The sequence below is a fragment of the Bicyclus anynana genome, chromosome 17 (genome assembly GCF_947172395.1).
Source record: "Bicyclus anynana chromosome 17, ilBicAnyn1.1, whole genome shotgun sequence".
Classification (NCBI taxonomy): domain Eukaryota; kingdom Metazoa; phylum Arthropoda; class Insecta; order Lepidoptera; family Nymphalidae; genus Bicyclus; species Bicyclus anynana.
The window spans coordinates 4,438,974-4,461,144 of record NC_069099.1 but is presented as its reverse complement, the minus strand read 5'-3'; the positions used below and the strand labels follow the sequence as shown (position 1 = coordinate 4,461,144).

Below are 22,171 nucleotides of genomic sequence, written 5' to 3'. Positions count from 1 at the left end.
GCACACCATTCATTCATAGTCTAGTCAGATTCACGTCAGTGGGACACATTTTTTTTTGAAATAGAAAGGAATTTTTCAAAAGGAATCATCATTTCAAAGGAATTTCATTTCATTCTTTTTTGTTTGAATGGAACTAAGTATTTATGTAGTTTTTATCTTATCCATTTAAATAAACATGCCAACGCCCGCGACTTCGTCGTCATAAAAATCCGTGGGATCCATTGGAATCTTAAGGTTAAGGTTTGCTTAGGGATGATGATAAGAGGCCGGGTGGGTAAGCATTCAGATGGCGTAGGTACATTTTTGTAAATATTTTAACAACTTTAATAAGGAGAATGTATTCGTAAGCAACTTTTATTTTACCACCAAAACAGCTTCCTCGCCATAAATGTTGATTGTGGCTTTGACAATCACTGCACTAGGCCACGGCCTCGATTTTATCAAGTTAGGTATTGTTTATTGCACACCAATTGTGTATGCAAATAATATGCAAAGAAAAATGCGGAATGACACGTAAAACCGCGTTGTCTCCGGGTCTTGTTTGTCGAATACAGTCAAACTACTGGATACGACAGCGTCATATCCACGCACGTGTTTGAATGCTTTAGCTTTTCTAAAACTACCTTCAAATTAAGGAACTGTCGAGACGAAATTATTGGAGTAAGGGTGTTTACCAAATACACATGCTCCCAAAGTACTTACAAGACTAACTGAAATTGTTAGGAGGTTTTAAATGTTATTTGAAAGAGGTAACTATTATGTTCAAACTAAATTGACCTGTTAGGAAACCCAGCCTGGTTTCCTAACAGGTCAATTCACTAACTTTGAGGTATGTAACAGACTTAAACGAAACTTATCAACTAGCTTGTTACTTATTCTCAAGTCACATGACATCGTATTCACAATTTATTTAATGCTAACTGAAACTGATAAAAATTTAGATTATTAGTAAACCCTTGTGTATATTAGTATAAAATTATAGAAAGAAAGAAAAGAATGAAAATTATTTTTATTTGGTCATTAAAACTTAAAACTGAACTAAGCTACAAAAACGGAAATTACAGACAATCAAAAAACCCCCTTGAAACAATAAAGGTCTCCGAGTCAGCATAAAGCTGCAGCTAGCTGCAGCGCTAGTTTGTTGTAGGTAGATGCCCAAATTGCATGCCATTTATATTAAGTAGGCAAAGTTAGTGGATACTAGATTGGTTATGCCGACAGGCATAACTTTTTTGTATATTTTTAACCGACTTCCAAAAAGGAGGAGGTTCTACGTTCGGCTGTATGTATGTTTTTTTTTTTTTTTTTTATCAATTTTACATTAAACTGCGACTGCCAAGAAAGGCTATGTTTCTCACTGTTAAATAGGTATATGCTAAAACAAGCAATGAAGTTACGGTCGTTTGCTAGTCATTCAGTTTTATTATGTTTAATTCCGATCGTGTAAAGCACGCATAATAACGAAATACTTACTTATATATTTTTTTTTCACTTACGCTGTGGCTTTGGTGTGGCAGTGTGGCACTGGCAGATTGTGTTTGACGACAGCTGTTGTCGTTCGGCTGTTCGATTAAGCGAGTGTGCAGTGCGGTGTCGGAGTGTTTTGAAAAAAAATATTATGGTTGCTTTGTTGTGGTGAAAGAAGAGGTGCCATTTCGGAAAAAAAGAGTGCTTATTCTATGTGAATTTTGTAAATTGTGAGTTCATTACATTGCAAAGAGAACCATTATGGATTTCAATACAGCCGCCGATCACGTTTTTAATGCTGCACGAAACGGGAATCTTACTCGATTAAAAGTAAGTAGCAAATATTCTCTTTGTTTCATAATGTACAAGGAAAGCTGGTGTACAATTTCTTTTTATTATCTCACTATGTCAAATCTACAAATCGAAAATTTTCCGTTAATTGATGCCATGAAACAGTTAATCACGCTTGATTTAACTTTAAATAAATGAGTATTAACGTATCGTTAACCCTAATTATTGGATATTGCACAGGGTTTTCTGAAAGAAAACGAACGTGTCTAACAAAGTTTGTGTCATATCTGTGACCTTTTAATATTTTAGGGATACTTACAATACAGAAGTGCTTGCAGGTGCAGGTATATTTAACCATCATACAAAATTTCTTCACCTTGCCAATTGCGCAAATAGATGTGATGTCGATAGGTTTCCGACGTAAATAAATACGATATTCGAAACTAAAGATTTGCGTAGCTATAATTACGGCCTTTGTCTAAGATATTTAATGAAAATTTTTACTCTGAAACAGTTATAGAAGCTCTTTAACTCTCTCCTGATTATGTTCTAATGAAAAAAAAACATCAAGGATTTTTCACAATTCAAAGAAATACAACAACAATTATTATGTTAAAGTCTGGAGCCTGTCAGAGTAAGGCACTTGGATCTTTTAAGATCTTAGGTACTACTACTTTGTAGTAAAATCTCATAAATATTGGAAAATATTATCAAAATAACATTAAGTACTTTAACCACAACAACCATCTTTAAAAGGACATTGATAAAAGTGTCACGTCTGATAAATACATTATACTTATAAAATTCTTTTGCTACTTGCTACAATCCTTGCATATCTTCCCTTCATCATCAGACATTATGCATTTACTGCTGGACATAGGCCTCTTTTAAGCAGCCTTTTAAGCTTTTCTCTTTTAAGCATCAGCCTGCTCTATTTTTGGCTTTTTGCATCCAATCAATGCCACTAGGAGGGTGCAGACATTCTGCTTACCGAGAGTCGGTGGCTGTCCACTTAAGAACCTTATGACTCCAAACAACTATCAGTCGTCTGAAAGACATGACTAGCCCACTGCCACTTCAGCCCTAAAAGCAATGTGTGTTACTTTCGTTCTTTGGCGAGATCCCTTCAGGAGATTCCAAGCATAGCTCTCACCATAGCACAGTGAGCTACTTGAAATTTGCGTACTAACCTCACTGTCAGTGTCCACATTTCAGCACCGTAAGTCATAGGTATAATGTAGAATAGCATAGCATAGTCAAAGTAGGATGCACTGGTATCTTCCCTTGCTTCTGCACTTCTCAATAACTCTTTAATAGAAGTTTGTTGGTTTAGGGTACTTTTGACCTGGGGTTTTTTAAGAATGTCTGTCCAACGTAAATGTAAGTCCAACGTTTCCATTTACCCTAACCTTATAAATCCCTTTTGTTAGGCTCCTTTCATGATTCCTATGTGCCCAAACCATCTAAGCTTACCTTTCTCAATACTAATTAATACATTTTTTATATGAACATTCTCTTATTACATACACTACTTCATACTCTGTTATTCAGTGATACTCCATTCATACTCCTCAATACTCTCATGTATAGTGCATTTATTATATTTTAATATTCATTATTTAAAATGTATTATATTTTAATATTCTCCTTTCTTCCTCTGCCTACATAGTACCTTTTGGTTAAGACTTTTTTTTCAAGATTTTTAACATGAATTCTTTTTATTCTCTGCATGTTAGCTCTTGACTACAATCTCACCTGATAGTAAGTGATGACGCAATCTAAGATGCAAGCAGGCTAATTTGTTAGGATTACTATGAAAATCCACACCTATTTCTATTTATAATTGTATTTTTGTGTGCAATAAAGTATTTCTTCTTCTATTTCTGTTTCTACACAATGTTGTACCAGATGCTAAATTGTTTGGTGATACATGTTTGCCAGTAGGGTGATTACTAGCCATGGCCAAAGCCTGCCACCAGACAAAAATTTATTTATTTATAATAATTTATTTTTACCTAATGATATACATATACCCTTTGTGATTATGATATATATCATTTAAATGTGTTTTTTTTATATTTGACTTATGTTTATAACAAAGATACATGTATGTATGCAATAAGTTGATTATTATCATATAAATAGGATGGCTAAAGCACAACTAGAATACTTACCACTGTTATTTAAAAGTGTCTACAGTAAAGTAATTCAATAACCCAGCAACAGTATGTTATGTGATGCTCCCACTAGAATTAATTGATTGCTTAACAAAATCATAAATTTTATACAAATGTATTATATATTATTGATAATTATTTCCTTCATTCACATTTCTTTTTTAACCTCCAATGCAAAAAGAGGTGTGTTATAAGTTTGATTGCTGTTTGTCTGTCTGTGGCACTGTAACTCTTTAAACAGTTAAACTCATTCGGATGAAGTTTTTTTTATTCAAACGTTAGTTGCCTGTATTTTGCAGCCCTTGTTCAGTAAACCTTAGGGTTATTTCTTAATAATTTTTTTTTCAAAGAATATTTGCTGTAATATCTTCTAAATATGATCAATATTCCTATTTCTCTCCAACTTGTTGGAAAACACCATTAGGAGTGGGTATGATCAGAGCGGGCGGAGCTCGAACCACAACCTCTCGACAATGAGGCCAGCTCCTTAACCGATAAACTGTTGGCGTAAATCAACTAACCGCAGATTCAACAAAACTTTATTACTAGTGAGAAATCATTTAAGTTTCTAACTTAAATGACTTCCTTATTTCAACAAAGCAAAATGCTTTCACTTATGCACAAAGTGTACTTAGCAATTGAATAACAATATTGAATTGACATTTCCTGAAGGTGTTCTTTCTTGTGTTGAAGTGAAGTGCTGTTTTTGTTATTTTAAAGCAAGTTAGTCTTTGACTGCCATTATGCTTGAATTGCTTGATATTATACGACAATTAATTCTAAGATAGGGAGTTAATTTGTAAGATCTTCTCAAGTAGGTATGTTTGAAAACTTAAGTTATCGTCTATTTGTCGAATCAGAATCAAGGTTAAAATCAATGACTAGAATATGGAACAATGGAGAAGAAAAAACGGACGGTCTCCTGTGAAACTGTCAGGTACCAAGTCACCAGGCTCGAACAACGAAAGATACAAAATCAAAAATAAATGACAGTAAATCCTATGACACTCCTAGTGCTATGATACTGTTGAGTACCATACTTCTTCTCCTTCTGGACCGTTTCCGCACTTGGCCATGTGATTGGCTGTTGTGTTTGGTTGAATACCATAATGTGGGTATTCCTTTTTTTTTTAATCAACGAGGCATTTCTTTTTTCCCTGATTGTGTATTTGCCCTTGGCTCCTTATGGTACCTCGGTAGCGTCACCGACGAGCGCAGAAGCATCGCCTGGATGAGACACTTTTCGCACAGTTACCTATCAACTCATTAATTAGAACACTATTTCCGTTGATACAAATAAATTATTTACGAATATGATACAAAAATATCTCTGTGAGGGGGAAAGTGGGAGTGCGTTGACCCCATTCGGTTTGTTGTTCAGTTATTGCGCCTTGCTGAGCCGCGTGGGTGGATTCGGAGAGAGAAATCGGTCCTACAGCAACTTATGAATCAACTAGAAAGTTAATTTTCATATCGTAGGTGTTTAGTTGACTGGATAACTGATTTAATTGTGATTTGCATTCCGGCGGTCACGAAGCCCTGAGTCGACGACATATTATCTTGTGATGAGAAAAAGATATTGTCGACCAATAGCGGACAGAATAGCGATATTTTTGATGCCACTACAGTGCCAACCCTCCCCTCCTTATAATAGAGGTGATATGCCCATACCCATCATGCTGCTCCAATGTGTGTTCGCGGGCTTGATAAAGTTTCTTTAACGACCACTATCATGTTGTTTAACACACAAAGCTGGAAAAGGCCTGAAGAGTTTTCTACACATGACCACCAACCTTCAGTTGGAAGAAAGCACCCAGTGATGAAGATGTTGATGATAATGACAGGGACTGACAGTGGCGTGCACTTCATAGATGCAAACTGCTTAATGTGCTTTCCGAGGATGTTGTAACACCAACTTCTCAACCCCTGGTTGAATTTTTCCAGGCTTCAAACTCTAGTGACCTGAAGCCACATAGGGTGACCATTGGACCGACGAGGTAATTGCTTCCGCTATTGGTCGACAATGTCTTGGTCTCTTCACGAATAGGCATCTCGGCGTGCATCATCAATAGCATCGTAAGCTCACTAGTCAGCCCTGTAGCTGTAGCAAACGCTTCGGAAACTAGAACAATGTATGGGAAAATCAGATCTTGATCACGTGATCTGTCTCTTAGCAAATGTTTTTCTAGTTGTCGAAGCGTTTGCGATCGTAGAAAGAGAATCGACGTGTCACTTGGCTACGGGGGCAGGTGTGCACGTTTCGTCAACTACTCGTATTATAACAAGAGAACTAAGTACTGTAATGGAACTGTAGACAGCGTAAATATTGTTCCCTTGAACAATATGTATTAGGCACTGATAAACGGGTACATTGAATTTTAAAGTAAACTCAGCCAGCTTAATGTTTATACGCGGCTTAGTTTGTTGTGGGCTTCTAAGATATGGGCGCGTTTGGAAGCCTTAGTTTTAAATTACCGTGTAATAAATAGTATCACTAACAACACGGTATGGTCTCCGGTATAGGTGTTTAATAAAAAATGTTTTCCGTCTATCTGTGTTTTGTAATAAAATGCTATTGTTCCTGGCTATAAATCAAAACAGAGGGAGTAAGACATAAGACAGAAAATCACAGTGGGAAACTTAAATAACACATGTTGGAATTTTAGATTTATATATACGTCGATACGACGTATATATGTATAATCAAAGGTCGGTCGAGTGGACCTAAAGTAGCAAAATTCATAGCGGTTTTCAATACCGATCGATAATTGTTTCATTTTGACGATTGTAAAAGCGACCAACGTAGACAGAAAAGTCAATAGACAGCTGATTGGTGTACCGTTAGGTATGAGGGTTAAGTGTATGTAAGTCATAAATATAAAAAAATACAACCAACTTTAAAAACATAAACGTACCCACGAAACTATAAAAAGCGAAAAATAACATTATAATATATATTTTATAGCTACTAATCAGTTCGAAGGTGGTGCCAAAGATCAGTTGAAAACTATACAACTTTGACATCCCAAAACACTATGGAACATTTTTCATCAGTTTATTATTTTAATTTAAGCTAACTGGTTATTAATAATTTGCAACAATTTAAGGCTGTAATTTTGTACTTATAATACGTTTATTCTTGTTTGGACCATCGTTTAGCACAGCATGCGTCACGACACTAAATACAAAACGACTTGTCTCTTTTTTACAGAATCCACTCCCAATAAGTTGTTTTTAAGGGACTGCAATGGACGCTTTCTATCTGTCTAATGACTTTTAGGTCTACGTCGTACAGTATTCGTCACATTCCTGCTTTCGATCGCGGAAGCGTAAGTCACGCCCGCTGCTTCGCAATTAGACCACGGGCTTACTCATCGCTTTCCTCTGTCTGTTTCCTTTTGCTGTTAGCCAGGTTTGAGCTTCTTTGTTTATGAATCTATACTAATACAATAAAGCTGAAGAGTTTGGTTTGTGTGTTTGTTTGAACGCGCTAATTTCACGAAGTACTGGTCCGATTTGAAAAATTCTTTCAGTGTTAGAGAGCCCATTTATCGAGGAAGGCTATAGGCCCCATATATATTATCTATATTTTATCCCCGTATTCCGTTCCAGGGAACGGGGACCGCGCGGTGTCAGCTAGTCAGTCATAACATGGCAGACTTCACACACATAGAGAATTAAGAAAATTCTCAGATATGCAGGTTTCCTCACGATGTTTTCCCTTCATGGTTTAACTGAAGAGTTGGAGGTACATGCCTCGGACCAGATTCGAACCTACGCCCTTCGAATCGAAGGTAGAGGTCATATCCACTGGGCTATCACGTCTCTACATTTATAAGACCTTAATATGAATTTAACGATGCTTATGCTATGCTGACGTTCATTTAGTTAATTCGTTGACGCATGCTAGGCTGACTGAAGAATATAGGACAAAACAAACGACCTCATCTCAGAAATAATAACCGTTAAGTGGCCTTGAATCCGTAAAACACCACATAAAATTCACATAAAAACGTGTGAATAGACATTAAGTAGCACCATACAAAAGTTTTTAAAAATAATAAAACAGTTACAATCCAACATAATGTTCTAAGAGCTGGTGGATTTTTTAGACAGGTGTTTGAGGCAAGATGTAAATTTGTTTTTTACTTCTTCTGTAACACTTAATGCGAACTGACGGAGTAGTAGTGGGGTTTTTTCTTAATAGATGATATGCAAGGATATTTTTTGCAAATAAAAAATTCCACTACTCCCCATCCAGGTCTCCAGTTTCTGTGTTACAGTGGCATATGAGATGTACAGGACCAATTTTCAGCCTGCCTTAAATAGAACCCAAAAATTTTAACCACTATTAACGATAAGTAATTTTTTCAGTTGCAACACTAAAATAGGTACCTACTTAGTTACCTACTCGTAAAAATATTTTGGCTATAGACATATTTTGCTATTACTATTTGCACTCTTTTACAGGTCTAACAAATATGTTAATTAAACATATCGTATAATAACAAATTACTGCATACTTACACAAATATCTGGATTTTAAAGACGACAGTCAGACCGACAAAACTATAAGAGTTCCATGCATCTACAAAACCCTAAAACGCCACTAACAAACGAACATGTAGCGGAAACACCTGAGAAAAAAAGTGTAACGCCCAAAAGAAGTTGTTTTTCGACAATGCGTACAAAACAAAACGACACGGAAGTTTTGACCCAATAAACAAATTTAAAAATGGGTCTCAAGATCTTCCATTGTCCGTCTGAACTTAGCACTGGCAAAGAGCCAAAGAGTCGTGAACGATTGTCGCCAAACAAAGGCCTTAGTAGGAAATAATATGTCGGGCAAAAACGACTCTTCCTCGTGCGCATCTCTTTACGTGGAATAGTCTGAGAGATAGCCACCAAATAAAGTTGCCGAATGAATCAAATAAAAAATTAAAAATTTAATAACTCCGACAATCATAAATCTAACTAGACATAATTTTATGCAATGATGCAAACTTGCTTACATATGTTTTTTATTTTGTTCACCTCAGCCTTCGCACACTACAGGTGAAGTATTGAACAACTTTATTCCACTCATGAAATTACTTGTGACAAGTTTGTGGCAGTTATTACCGACGGTGCTCGGACTGTGACATTCTTTATTTTATCAAGGTGGTCCGTGAAAAGTATGCTTGACTTCCTAGGGGTCCGTGGCTGAAAAAGGTTGGGAAACACTGATCTAGATGTTTAGGTTAGAAATTATTTTCATCATAATTGTGATATCTTCTCATTAGCTTATCGGTTCAACATTGTACTATTTTGCCCACGTTAGCTTTCAAATAAAAAACCGCATCGTAATCGGTCCCTCAGTCAGAAGCTACGGGTACAACCCGTATACAGACATTTAGATACAAAGACGTCAAACTTAAAAACCCCTGTTTCGCGGATTAAAAATGTAATGAATTAAACAAAAACATACAATTAACTAGCTGACGCCGCGCGGTTTTATTCGCGTGGTTTCCGTTCCCGTAGGAATACGGGTATAATATATAGCCTATAGCCTTCCTAGATAAATGGGCTATCTAACACTGAATTTTTTTTTCAAATCGGACCAGTAGTTCCTGAGATTAGCGCGTTCAACCTAGCAAATACACTCTTCAGCTTTATAATATTAATATCGATTAGTATAGATTTCATTTTATTACTTTCGGGCGCGGTTCCGTCTGGAAGTAACTGTTTCTTCATTTTTTCAGATTTTTTTTCCTTTTTTTCGTGTAGTCATAATAATTGATTCCCACGTTTATTTGTGGTCGCGGTTTTTTATACTCGCTAACATACTTGTAGTGATAAGGCTAGACGGTCAACAAACTTCCGCCACTAATTAATTAATCATCACTTAGAAATAGCAATTACAATATTCACAAAACTGTTTTCGTACGATTACAGGGTTCATCGTCGTACGGTTTTCACAAATCAACATTTATTAAACTATAGGACATTGTAGACAATTACTGGTGTAAGTTAGAAATAAATAAATACATAACAAATTAAAAAAAAAAATTTAGATATTATTTGTTAAAAAAATAACTTTCGTTGTTTCCTTAATTAAGATAATTAAAGAATTAAGATAATTAGCCACTTTTGTCCGTCTCAGTTTCAACGCGCTAGTACCATATCTAATAGTATAAAATCTTCGTCTACACCTACATTTTATTGCAGCTTCATTTTTGGGGAACGTTAGCATGGAGGTGCTACGGACCTTCAGTTTTATCTGTGCAGTTTTAACTGTGCAGTTTTTACTGTGCAGTTTTTACTGTGCAGTTTTAACTGTACAGTTTTATCTTATCAAAATTTCAATCAAAATCATTAAAAAAAGGGTATACAATAAAACTAACGGATATTACACATGGTGGATTTGACTGAACAGTTCGAATATTCAGTTAAATGTTATGCACATTAATTATTTTATTTACGACGCACCCTTTTTTGGAACACGGTATGTTTATTGGTGTATTTTGTCATTAAATTGGCAAAGTGTTTTTGGGAGTCAAATCATATTGCATGCAAAATATTTATTACCACATAAATTGCCGATTCAACCGTTATTTTTCCGATAGTCGTTTCAGCCAATGGTCTTATGGCGAAAAGCTTGTTCAAGGTGTTATTGTAAAATCAACCGTAAACAGAACGTATTATGCCCTAGTTTACGTTACTAAAACCGAAACACCTGTCTACAGTGCGGACAGGTGTTTCCTTTTTTGCGTACTGGTCGGAAATGGACGGACAAATTTTACCTAACCGGTAAATCTACCAGTTAATAATCGTCGTCATCAACCCATATTCGGCTCACTGCTGAGCTCGAGTCTCCGGATTCGAACCCACACCCTTCGGAATCGGAGGCAGAGGTCATATCCACTGGGCTATCACGGCTTAACTTAACTCTAGATTTAGCTTAACTTAATCTCGGTAAAAGTTGTGTGATATCCTCGTAGTTTCGGAGAAATAATCTGAACAGGCAAATTGTAAAAAATGGTGATTTTGTATTTGATGGCTCTTTTCAAAATTTTCTATAAATGCAATTCGTCTATAAAAACCATCGTTTTTTGGTAATTTTATTTTATGTACAGTCTACCCTTTTTGACGACCGACGTAAAAAAGAAGAGTGTTATAAATTTAACATGTCTTACAAGTGTGACTCTGGCACCATAGCTACTAAAGTAATGGACTGATTATATTCTTTTTTGTTTGGAAGCTGACGTACGTGATCGAGATAGTTCTTAGCAATATACGACAAAAATCCGATAAGTGGTACCGAAGATATCGCCGTTTTCTGTTTACGCCGATTTTTGTTATCGGCCTTGCCACACTTGTGTAAATAATAAATATACACGGTAAATATCAAAATGAATTTGTTATTCATTCATCGGTCCAAAAACCCCTGAAGCCAGTGGCGTGCACTTCATACATGCATTAAAGTACTGTATACCCTAAGAGTTTTGGATAGAAGCAGGCGTTACTTTGCGGAAGTTCATCATGATTATATAATGATTTATTTATTTTGCTATCATGATGTTGACTCTACAACGTGCAATTGCACGTTGTAGAGTCAACATCTCCTGAGGATGCTCCGGTTTCGGGGTTGAAACGTACGTAGAGAGTATTTTGTCGGACCTGAGTGACGTTGTCGCATGGGTTCGCCGAATTTTCGCGGATGATAGCAAAATAAATAAATCATTATATAACCCTAAGAGTTGTTTTCTTAATGCTTATTAAATGAAGATTTTCCCAGTTTGGTTAATTTTTCTTACTAGTGCATACCCTGATCGACAACCTTATGCACGCTACTGCCTGAAGCATATATTCAATAGTTTATTCCAGTATAGAAGGATGTTTCAACTTTAAACGGAAACTGCCATACTCGCTCTTGACCGTTATTTTTTCATTGTAAATCGCCGGTGTCAAAATTTCTCACGGCGACATTGTTCTGGCGCTGTGAAACATGCAATACCAAATGTTCGTTACCATGAAACAACAAAAGCCGGGTCACACTATCACGAGCGCTCTAGTCCGTTACAAAACTGTATCCGAGTCGGTACCGCTTTAATTGTTGTTAACAGACTATCCAATTTGGTTGGTTCCGACTTAGATTTGTTTGAATATTGATGTTACTTATGTGTGTATTTACTTAATGGAACGAATAGTATTTTGCAAGGCAACATTTCTCTGGCTCTATCAATGTTTGTTGCTATGAAATAATAAGAGCCGAGTCACACTATCGCGAGCTCTAGTCCGTTACAAAACTGTATCCGAGTCGGTACCGCTTTAATTGTTGTTAACAGACTATTCAATTTGATTGGTTCCGACTTAGATTTGTTTGAATATTGATGTTACTTCTGTGTATATTTACTTAATGGAACTAATAGTATTTTGCAAGGCAACCTTTATCTGATTTTATCAATAATTGTTGCTATGAAATAATAAGAGCCAAGTCACACTATCTCGAGCACTCTAGTCCGTAACAAAACTATTTAGAGTTTGTTTAGCTATAATTGTTGTTAACAGAGTATCCAATTTGGTTGGTTCTGACTTAAATTTGTTTGAATATTAATATTACTTCTGTATACTATACTTAAGAGAAAAAGAAGGATATTACTAAATTTAATTGTTTTATAGTTCAGCCTGATTAGACATGTTAAAGTCACAGTGTTCATCGTCAGCGGATGGTTGACGTTGACCAAGTTGGTTTGTCTGTTATGTGCTTAAATGTTGAAACACCTCTTTTGTATTCATGCTGAAATGCCGTTGTTCGATTGAGTGCAAGATTGGCTTTTGCATCATTCACATTTCGGTACATTGTGACTAGTTTTGAGTTTAAAAAATGTTGAAATTCCTGTTTAGTAGTGTATAGTTGCGTATATTGCCTTAAATCCATATAACTATTTACATCATTTAATTAAAAAAATATATTATACTTATCTATTAATTATCATCATCATTGACTACCCATATTCGGCTCACTGTTGAGTACGAGTCTCCTCTCAGGATGAGAAGGTTAGGCCAATAGTCCACCACGCTGGTCCAATGCGGATTGGTAGACTTCAAACACCTAGGGAATTAAGAAAATTCTCAGGTGTGCAGGTTTGAAAATTAATTTCTTAAAATGAACATAACTGAAAAGTTAGAGGTGCATGCCCGGACAGGATTCGAACCGGTGCCCTCCGAATCGGAGGCCAAGGTTATATCCACTGGACTATCAGGGCACTTATTTATTGTTTGTAAATATATTGGGACAATACACATATCGCTGCATTTTCATAATGGGGAAATGATATTTGAGCATTTCCCAATAAAGGAATAACTGAGCCCGTTAAGTAAGTTAGTTTAAAAAAAACCTTTCCTTATTATTTAAAATTTAAATTATTACGTACCGCTACAATGTTTTAATAAGGTCGTTGTAGACAAAGCTAGCAAAAAATATGTCAATTTATGCTGTCAAAATTTTTGATACTAGCTATCCGCTAGTCACGCCTGAAGGAACTAGTATTTGTCTAAATTCTATACAATATATAAAATCACGATGACTATGCGGTTTTGACAGCAAAAAATGATGTGGGTATAGTTTTTTTTTAAATTGTCTAAGGCTATTGCCCGTGTTATTATAATTGAATTGGACGGATATTTTTTTGTTACTAAGTAACACTTGAACTTTTTAATATCACGTCCTGTGATCGATGTCTTTCCTGACTGAGATAGCTTATTAGCGATAATATTCCGTACTTAAATTCATTATTATTATGTAAAAATACTTTTAATTAAGTATATTGAAATAAAATGGAAAGGAATTTAATTACTGTGTTAAGTAAAAAACTCGTCGATGTTATATGAAATAAAAATTATGTACAATACTTACGAGTAAAAACTTAGAAGCAACAAATGCTTATTTTATAACGAATGCAGTTTCAATGTTTTTATACTGCTACTATCGCGTTAACGTAAACGCGAATGTATATGGAATTGAAACAGTTGTGCAGTAATGCCACTAGATGGCGCTGTTTCAGTTCCTTAGAAATTCGCGATTACGATAACGTAAACATATCACGTACAGTTTCAAACTGCCACTAGGTCCTCTGTTTTATTAAAGTGAATATTTTGCAAAATACGAGATCGAATGTATGTGAATGTATGTGAATGTATCTAGTCTAAATTCTGAAGAGTTGAGCAGGTACTTTTAAACATGGTAGAAAGAATTGTAAAGGCAAAGAATGAGTACTTTTTGAGGTACTTTGGAGTAACATAACAACACTAACCTCCCACCTCCATGCCGCTGCCAAGAATTTCTTCGACAAAGTTCCATATATCATAGCCCGATTCAGGACCTCTTACAGTGGAATTCTTAGACGTTGTGGGGGCACGTCATCCACTGAGTGTCGAATTTAAACTCTATGTGTTTGAGAATTCGACACTCAGCGGGTGAATGGTCCCCTGGGGGTGCCCCTGTAACGTCCATGAATTCCACTGTTAGTCCGAAGCCATTTAAGATTAAGCACTGAATCAACGAGAATAGTTTAATCTGGTATTTTAATCTTGCATACTTTTCTGACGTATCGATTGATTGCTACTACAATCAATTGTAGCGATCATTACTTTTTCTGTGTCGCGTGACTTTGTACAACATTTTTTTTCTGGGAAAAAACATGAATATGCAATGTGTATCAATTGCGTTTGTATTTCTACGCCTCTTTTCGAGCAAGGCCACTCGCAATTGAGATGATCTTGAGATCTCGATTCGTGATATCGAATTGGACACGTTTCTTTTGTATTGTCCAATGTAACTTGTTTTGTTTTTCTTTATTTGCATAATTTATATGACGCATTTAAATTTATATGTTGTGATTCACTTTATATTGCCTTATTTTGTATTGTAGTTTAATGGCAGGCGTCTACAGATCCGTATAGAGCGTATCGGGCGCATCGCATTAAACTGATTTTTAATTTTACGGTAGACAAAATCCGTACGATGCGGATAAGTGGACTGGACGCACTTGTATGACTTTCTATATAAATAATACTAAAATCCGTTTGATGCGATGTGTCCGATGTATACACTGCGGATCTGTGGACACCTACCATAAACTTTATTTATCTACGTCTGATATTTTTAATCAAGATTTGAGTATAGTGATAAATAAATTGTTAGCTAAAATGAATATCGTGTCTGATATCTACTGATCGTTTAAAGTAAGATCTTTGGTCTTTACTTTTGTTCTTTTGTAGAAGTCCGTCCGTCCTTTAGTCTATCTGTTGTTTCTATAGTCTAATGACTGACCTGACACTAAATGAAATCGTAAAGTGATTAGGTACGATTTGATATAACAGACTTCCTTTAAATTAACAAACTTTCTTTTTAAAAAAAAATGTATTACATAACTTCTGAGTAAGATGCAGCTGCGACCTAATTTTAAGCTAACGCCGCGCTCTTGAAGTAATTACTGTTTTATTAACAAAGTTTGTGAAAAGAGCCATCTCTTTTACAAGGATACTTTACCTAGTTAACATATAATTATCTCGGTGACCTAGTTTAGTGTGCTTGTTTTTTATTTTTATAAAATCTTGTACTTTCTTGTAGAATTTTGAAATTTCCTTTGTGTACCTATTTATATTAATTATGTATATTGAAAATCTCAGGAATAAAATAATAAACCTACAGTTATTTAAAATCTATAAAGATTTGATTGTTTGTTTGTTTTCATTATCTCCAGGTGCTAATAGGCTATATTGCCGGGTGCTATATATTTTAATTTTTATCTCCTACGGAAACGGGAACTACGTTGGTGAAACAGCGTGGCGTCTGGTAGTAAATTATAAACTTTTTAAATAAATAAATCAATCAATCAATCAATTTATTTATTTGCAGATACATGCATTATATATGTATATACAGGTGGTCGGTAGATGTATATGGTAAATGTATCTTGCCAATATGGCATGCAAATTATTTATTAAGTATTTAATGTTTCAAATAACAATTTCACCATTTAAAATTTACATCTTTACAGTAATTAAATGAATTCTTTACCTTTTAATTACACATTTTTTTCAAATAAAAAAAACTTCACGTGTGCCAAGAGATTTGAAGGGTTAAATAAGTTAAGTGCATTCAGTAAAGTAGGTACCTGTCGTGTGACGTGTAATCGCTTACGAGTGTTTATCAATAAATCCACGATAGTCTTGACATTTTGAGCGTTGACATTCTTATCAATAATTCTTCAATGTTTATATTAATAACTTTTACCTACAATGTTGCAAATATAATGGACTAATGGCAGGTGTCCACAGATCCGCATATACGTATCGGATACATAGCAGCAAACGTTTTTAATTTTACGGTACGGTACTTACATAAAATGTGTTCGATGCGATCCGTACGATGTGGATCAGTGGACGCACTAGTATGTTTTTTTATACAAAGAATACTAAAATCCATTTGATGCGATGCGTCCATACGTTCAATGCGTATCTTTAAAATCTTTCGGAGCCGGTGATAGTAATCGTGATGGTATTGGCAGTTTCAGGTTACAAAGGTCCAGATCATTTAAGGTTCAAGCATGAGTATAGTTTTGTATATTTTCCTCGGCATAATATGAGCAATCATGAACCCATTAAGAACCTATTATTTTTTCATAACTTCCTGTAGAAAAATACTTACTTTATATAAAACAGTTTTTGATAGTCAGTTATTTTTTAATTTTACTACAATAAACGGGTTTTTTTTATTAATATTTACAAATTAGCCCTTAACTACAATCTCCTGATGGTAAGTGATGATGCAGTCTAAGATGGAAGCGGGCTTATTTTATTAGGAGAAGGATGAAAATCCACACCCCTTTTGGTTTCTACACGACATCGTACGCGTAAATAAATTGTTATTAATTTCTTAAATTTCATAATCGAATTTTTGTGATATCAGAGAGCTCTATCTACTCTCTTATTTCACTACAGAGTATGTAAAAATATCTGCATCATTCGATTGCGATGCAAATTATTACGAAATTGCCACGTATAAACAAAACAAAACGCGAATCGCGATTGTTTAAAGAAATTCCTAAACAAACAATAAGGTAGGTATGTACCTACTTAATATTGTAATAAGTTGTTGTATTCAAAATTTCACACGTCCATGATCCGGTTTGTTTACACGACATTACTGGAGCGGGGACGTTACCAACGCAATATGAACGGAGATGTACATTGAAAATAACATACACAACGCCCCGCGGTTTTACCCGCGTAGTTCCCCTTCCCGTGGGAATACGGGGATAAAACGTAGCCTATGACACTCACAAATAACATAGCTTTATAGTTGTGAAACAATTTTCAAAATCGGTTAAGTAGATCCAGAGATTTTATTTACAATATCACAAACTTTACCTCTTTATATTATTAGTAGGTATATAGTCTGGCAAGTTTGTTGACACTCCCATAATATGCGGGCGACGAGCGGAAAGACTGCGCGGGTGTGAAATCGTGCGTGTGGGGAAGTGACGTGCATCAGTCGTGGATTTTTCATCGCTACATGCCCCCTACCCCGCGCGACATCGGGAGTGTTACGAACGAAGTTGCCAAGCTATAGATGTAGGTACATTACACATGTCACCAGTTTCAGAGTAGGCAGACATCACGTCCTTCTTCAGGGTACTTGACCTCGTCTTTATTAAGAATGTCCTGGATTTGTTCCAGGTACGTTCATCTTGGTCTTCCCCTTCCAAAATTTCTGATCGCCCTAGATTAATTATACTTTATAATAAATCTGTAGGGAGGTCAATTATTCTGTACATGAAATATATTTCCAAAATAACTATCAGGGGGTGATTAGTGATCGTTACTGATGCCAAAAATGCAATCAGTAAATTTTTCGTCTGTGTCTGACTGTATGTTCGTTATAGAAATAAAAACTACTCGACGGATTTTAACGAAACTTTGTACAATTATCTTCATACTCCTGTGCAGGTTATAGTATACTTTTCAACACGCTTCGATCAATAGGAGCAGAGCAGTGAAGGGAAGTGTTGGGAAAACGGGAGAAGTTACTCCATTTTTAATCGGCCTGCCGCTAGTAAATCCTAAAATCTTTTTCCATTTATCCTTTCAAAGAGAAGAGAACCTCGACGACTTTCGGCACGCGGGAGAGCTGTGTGTCGGAAAAAAATTTCATTACACTTTTATTGGTCTCACGTTCATTTGCCCAGAGCGTGTACCTACCGCGCCATTCGCGCCATAAGGAACACCGTTCCAAAAAGAAATGAGTCTTGAACTCGTAAATCGATTAACAGCCAGTTTCTTCATGTAAATCAAAAGTAACAGTAAAAGTAGTAAGTAGTAAAGTAGACTTTATTTTTCAGTGAATAAGACCGTCACTTTTGATTTATGACGTTACTTTGACTGTTGCTTGCGATGAAGAAACTGGCCGTAAAATTTCTTCATAAATAAAGTCGATTGTTATTGCCGCACGAATTGATATTTCATTTAAGTTCATCACCGTCGATAAAGAATAAGAGTCTATGTCCGTTCCAGCAAAACTTATTCTATGATCTATGATCATCACTAACTGGCACTGTCGAAACTTAAATAAATGCTTGGAAAAATTGTAATAATTATAGAAAGTGGAAATACTTAAAAAGGCTTGACTGCATGCAAAAAAAAGAAAACCTCAGTGCTGTCACAGTAAATTGTGCTGTTTAATATTTAGTTACTCAGTATTTTTTAATATTCAGTCTTTTAGTTTTTGTAAATCTTTATATTCGGTCATACCTACATCTTATTAATGTCTCGGGACTAATTAAAATTCAAAATTACTAGTTAATCTGCATAAATACCTACTTTAATTCTAATTGCGAAATCGTTTTGAGTTATACCATAAAAGCGTTCTCGAATCTTCTGCTCTGTATCAGGTTCAGTAATACATCATACAACTACGGGTTGTGTATTTTTAGAGTGATTTTATTTATATTATGGCCAAAAATAACGTGACCTACGAATAATGTGTTCTGTTACGTTGTATGAAGACGTATTCAATTTTGAGATAACAGATTTAGTTTTTTGTCGGTGTATTGTTAATTTTTTGTTTATGACTTCTTTATCTTTACTAACGAATGCCCGTAACTCCGTTTGCGTGAAATTCTGTTGTTTACTAGACTCACAGTAACCGTGCATTATTGTTGGTTATTGCGAAATAAATAGTAACCTACATTCTGTTAAAAGTCCTATATATAGTTTGTAGAGCCTACAAAATCATACGTACCTACATGTGATGATCGCCTGATTTGTTGATGATAATGATGATTAAGTTTACGAAATTACAATAGGGATGACAATTACAATTAACATACTCCTAATTTATAAGTATATAAGTATATAAATTAGGAGTATGTTAATAGTAACGCAATTTTGTAAAAGTAACAGGGTATCTGCGATCATTGCTTTCGGGGCTACAGGGATTTGAAGGATCCGATTTCGGGGCTGCCACAGACCCCTGAAAAACGCCCCATACAAAATGGTACGATTTAATGACGTCGTAGGTCGTAATGATAGTTAGATTTGTATGGGCGTTCAAACCAAATCACTAATTTCTTTGTTATTTGGGCGTTTATGTTTATGTTTATAGCTCATATATTGAAAAATGTCACATTTAATGTAAGGAAGCTAAAACTGTACGAATTTTCATCTAATTACGATAAAAGATTTTTAATAGATTTTTAAATTTTATAATCTTATATATTTTGCAAATATCCAGCCAATCTTTACTTTTTATGATTAAATTAGTTCACATTGATCTTATTTACCCAAATTTATCATAAAAATTAATAAAATATATTCAAACCTAGTCATCATCCCCATTCGACATTCACCGATGAAGCGTTTTCTACCTTGTGTTCAGAGAATATCTTCTAACGGAACGATTCGTATTTAATAGAATTTTACTTTAGATAAGTTCGTTTAATCTTCAATTATCTTCATTTAAATAACTACATCTTTTGGAACGAGCGACTTCTTGGAATTACGATCACGTGATGACGTTGTGACATGCATTTCGCTCCACTTATCAACTCGTACTTGACTATTAATAACAGTAGGTAGGTATGCACGACACGTATCCGTTAAAGTAGCGTCCAAATATCAAGAAACCGGGCGGTGACTTCTGCCATTTATTTTATAGACTTGTTTGTTGCGCCTAGTTGTGTGACTGGTACACAATCATCGGGTTTATCTCTTGGTGTTTGTTTTTTTTTTTACTTAAGTTTACATGTCGTCACCGTTTGGACCGGGTGTAATGTCTGGTAAATTATCTTGAAACGGATCTATTTATGCCTTTTGTAACCTACGGGCTGTTCGTGCAATGAAGTACTCGTACATGTTTTAATCAAATGATAGAATGATAGATAGATATGAAGTGATAAACGTGTTTAGTTGTTACACGTCTCCCTCCTATCTCCTGTGTATCACTCGTTAACAATATTTTAACAAAAAAGTTTCTGCTGTGTTGAAGTTTCTTTACGTTATATGTACACACACCAAGACATTGGTACTATTACTACATTCAAAGGCAAACCTTTTTTATTTTTGCAATATAGGTACCTATAAATCATTGCAAGATGGGAATTTAACTCTGTGTCTTTCGCAAGATAAAATCAAATCAACCTTAAGCAAGCTACAGACCTGCAATTTTAACTGTGCAGTTTCAACTATGCAGTTTTGACTATGCAGTTTTGACTGTGCAGTTTCAACTATGCAGTTTTGTGTAGTGTCCGTTAGTTTTAACTGTACAGGTTTTTATAATGATTTTGCTCATATTTCGATAACAGATAAATATGCAGTTAAAACAGTGAAAACTGACTGTCTGTAGCCTAGGTTACTTTTTGTCATTACTTAGTACAGCTACGTTTTACATTACAACTTCGTTGAGGTGAATGATACAAAAAGTAATTTCGTAGCACATCTTCTCAGGAAAACCGTTAAATGTCGAACGAGTTGGATGACATCCATTTTCTGAAAGCGACCTACTTTGCGAATACAGGTGCACATGTTTTAGCTATTCAGTATAGGTGGCATACGAGATTTGGGACAGTAATTATATTTTTAGAAAAACCGGATAAGTGCGAGACTCGCCCACCGAGGGTACGTTACGATTTCTTCGTCATAAATTGAAACGCCTGGAAAAGTCAAAGAATCGACTAAATAACTGGCTTATACTAGCTGAAACTCGATACTTCGTCTGCATGAAATTAGGGCGACCTATAATTTTTTTCCAAATAGTTTTTGCGTGAAAGAGTGAATATGACCATTACAATCAGTTTTTTGTAAATGTCGGATGTACCATAGTTACTATCAGGTTCGGGTTTCTATCGGGTATCGGATATATGTAGGTATTTTAGGTAGGTAGGTATTTCAGGTACCCAGGTAATGCTTCGGCTTATTGGCAATGAAGCAACAACAAACTAATCTTCAAAATTTAGAGCATCATCGAAAGGTTGCCTGTCTATTGGTATTCAACAAAATTTATTTCGCAGAGTACGCTTGGGAACTTTTTGATCTTGCGCTACCTTCGTCGTTCGCAGTGACATCAAAGGACTCTTAGGCATAGCAGAGATCTGCACCGCTACGTCGTCGATATTCCTAGGACGCGTACTAAGCGGTTTTCCACTAGTTCCACGAGACCAGTCCTCGAACCATATGTTAGGCCTGTCACCCGTTGTTCTGTCGCAAATAGCAACCCTCTGTTGTCATAACCCCGCAACGCGTGGGTACGGACTAAGAATACTGAGATTTGTCGTTTGCATTCAACTAACAGTAGTTAGTGTTACTGCCAGTTATGTAATTATTGAGTAAATAACGTTTTGCCTTTAATCATATTATACATACGTGCGTTATCTCTGGACCCCTGTTATTTCTTATCATCTTTCACACGATTGATGCCGTCGCGTCATAGTGATATCTGTTAACTGAATTAAATACGTACTTTGTTGTATATATTATGTTTTATGTATCTTTGTATTATACTACAACAAACTACACAATTTGTTGAGGATTAAGTTAAAATAGTTTACGCATTAGAAGTTAAGTTAATGTAGACCAATCCTTTAAAATCCCAAGATTTAAAAGGATTGAGCTTATTCCCACCACGTTGCTTAAATGCGGCTTGGCGGGCTTAGAGTTATCGTCAATAATAAGTTAACAACCCATATTCGGCTCAC

At 35.5% G+C, this 22,171-nt stretch overlaps 1 protein-coding gene across 1 annotated transcript in view; it reads left to right on the top strand.

Annotated features, from left to right (window-relative positions):
* The first annotated feature begins 1,521 nt into the window (after positions 1-1,521).
* Positions 1,522-22,171, top strand: part of LOC112044665 (protein fem-1 homolog CG6966) — an 89,572-nt gene continuing 68,922 nt past the window's right edge. Inside the window, exon 1 of the mRNA XM_024080582.2 lies at positions 1,522-1,797. Coding sequence (XP_023936350.1) covers positions 1,729-1,797 — 69 coding nt within the window. The 5' untranslated portion in view covers positions 1,522-1,728. The remainder of the gene's footprint in view (positions 1,798-22,171) is intronic.